This window comes from Acanthisitta chloris, unplaced genomic scaffold (genome assembly GCF_000695815.1).
Source record: "Acanthisitta chloris isolate BGI_N310 unplaced genomic scaffold, ASM69581v1 scaffold38856, whole genome shotgun sequence".
Taxonomy (NCBI): domain Eukaryota; kingdom Metazoa; phylum Chordata; class Aves; order Passeriformes; family Acanthisittidae; genus Acanthisitta; species Acanthisitta chloris.
In genome coordinates this window covers 1-1,259 of record NW_008679332.1, presented here as the reverse complement: position 1 = coordinate 1,259, position 1,259 = coordinate 1, and the positions used below count along the sequence as shown (strand labels likewise).

Sequence of the window (1,259 nt, the reverse complement as noted above, 5' to 3'; positions counted from 1 at the left end):
ATTGGATGGTTGTTTTCAGCCCTGAGGAGGTTTCAGCTGAAGCAATGTGTCCACTTTTGCAGGGAATGTTCAGAAAGGAGGAATGTGAATGAACAGAGCCCAAGTGGAAGGTAAAATTGCTGTCACAGGTATGTGCTCCCATCCTGTATTTTCATTCTGTAGGCAGCTCTCTTATTCTTCTGCATTTAAGTCAGGAGACTTATGCTGTAATTTTAAGTATAATGACCCAAATTCATGTATTGATGCACTTAATTACACTCTAGAAGCATTTGGTGTTTTAGAAACTAGCATTTGTGCCTCAGTTCCAGATGTATATATTTGGAAGTTGAAATTGTGATGAGCATCTGTGAAAGCTAGAAACTGTTAATTATTAGCAGAACCATGTTTTAAGTTAAGACTTTACAAAAACATAATAATAATTCTTGTTGTTTTCGTTTCCAAGGCAGGAAACCAGGTCAAGAAGATGAAGCCTAATAAAGGGAAGACTTGCACTAGGGAGAGAGACTTTGTGTATGAATTCACTGCTGGAAATCAGCATTTAGTGCTCACTGTGCCTCTCAAATTCCCTGTGCAAGAGAATATCAGCCACTTGCATGGACGTCTGATGGTCCTGCACAACCTGCCATGCTTCATAGAAAATGGTATGAATCAATTACTGTCATGTATCCTGGTCCACAAGTGTCTTGCAGCTTGCTTTGAGAAACCAAAGGAAGGGTATTTTACTAGAACAGTGTTAAAAAAAAAATTGGTCTTTTAAACAGCCAAACATCAAAGAAAGTTATTGTTGGTGCTAATAAGGTGCCCAAAGAAAAGGTTTTCAGAATAACTTTATAGATGTGTTTCCTAGTTGGTTACTGATACTTCCACTGACAGGTTCTCTTGATGGACCATTCTCTTCTTGTTATATAGACCTGAAGCAATCTCTTAACAAGTTCATAGAAGAGGAAACTATCAAAGATTATGATAGAGAAGCTGAAGTGGCTCTGGAAGCAGTGAAATCAGGAAAAGTAGACATCAACCAGCTGGCAGATGCTTGGGCTAAAGCTTATAAAGAGGTAAGATTAAGACTGGAAAGTTAATATTCAGGACTTACTTTGTGTGTGTAGAGACAGAATCACAGCTGTGAAGATGCAAAATTACACTGAAATTCACTTTTGCAGATCTTTAACAGTTTTTTTATTTTTATCTGAGAGTGAGTGTTAAGTCTTAAGTTCTTGGTCAGGTTTCTCCTGAATTTAGTAGAGGCAAAAGATACAAAA

General features: G+C 37.6%; 1 protein-coding gene across 1 annotated transcript; it reads left to right on the top strand.

The window, feature by feature from the left end:
* The first annotated feature begins 449 nt into the window (after window positions 1–449).
* On the top strand, window positions 450–1,079 carry LOC103804636 (uncharacterized protein C12orf4 homolog). Its single transcript, XM_009077249.1, has 2 exons — window positions 450–641; window positions 910–1,079. The coding sequence occupies exons 1-2, from the start codon at window positions 464–466 to the stop codon at window positions 1,077–1,079; spliced, it is 348 nt and encodes a 115-aa protein (XP_009075497.1). The 5' UTR covers window positions 450–463.
* Window positions 1,080–1,259: the final 180 nt, after the last annotated feature.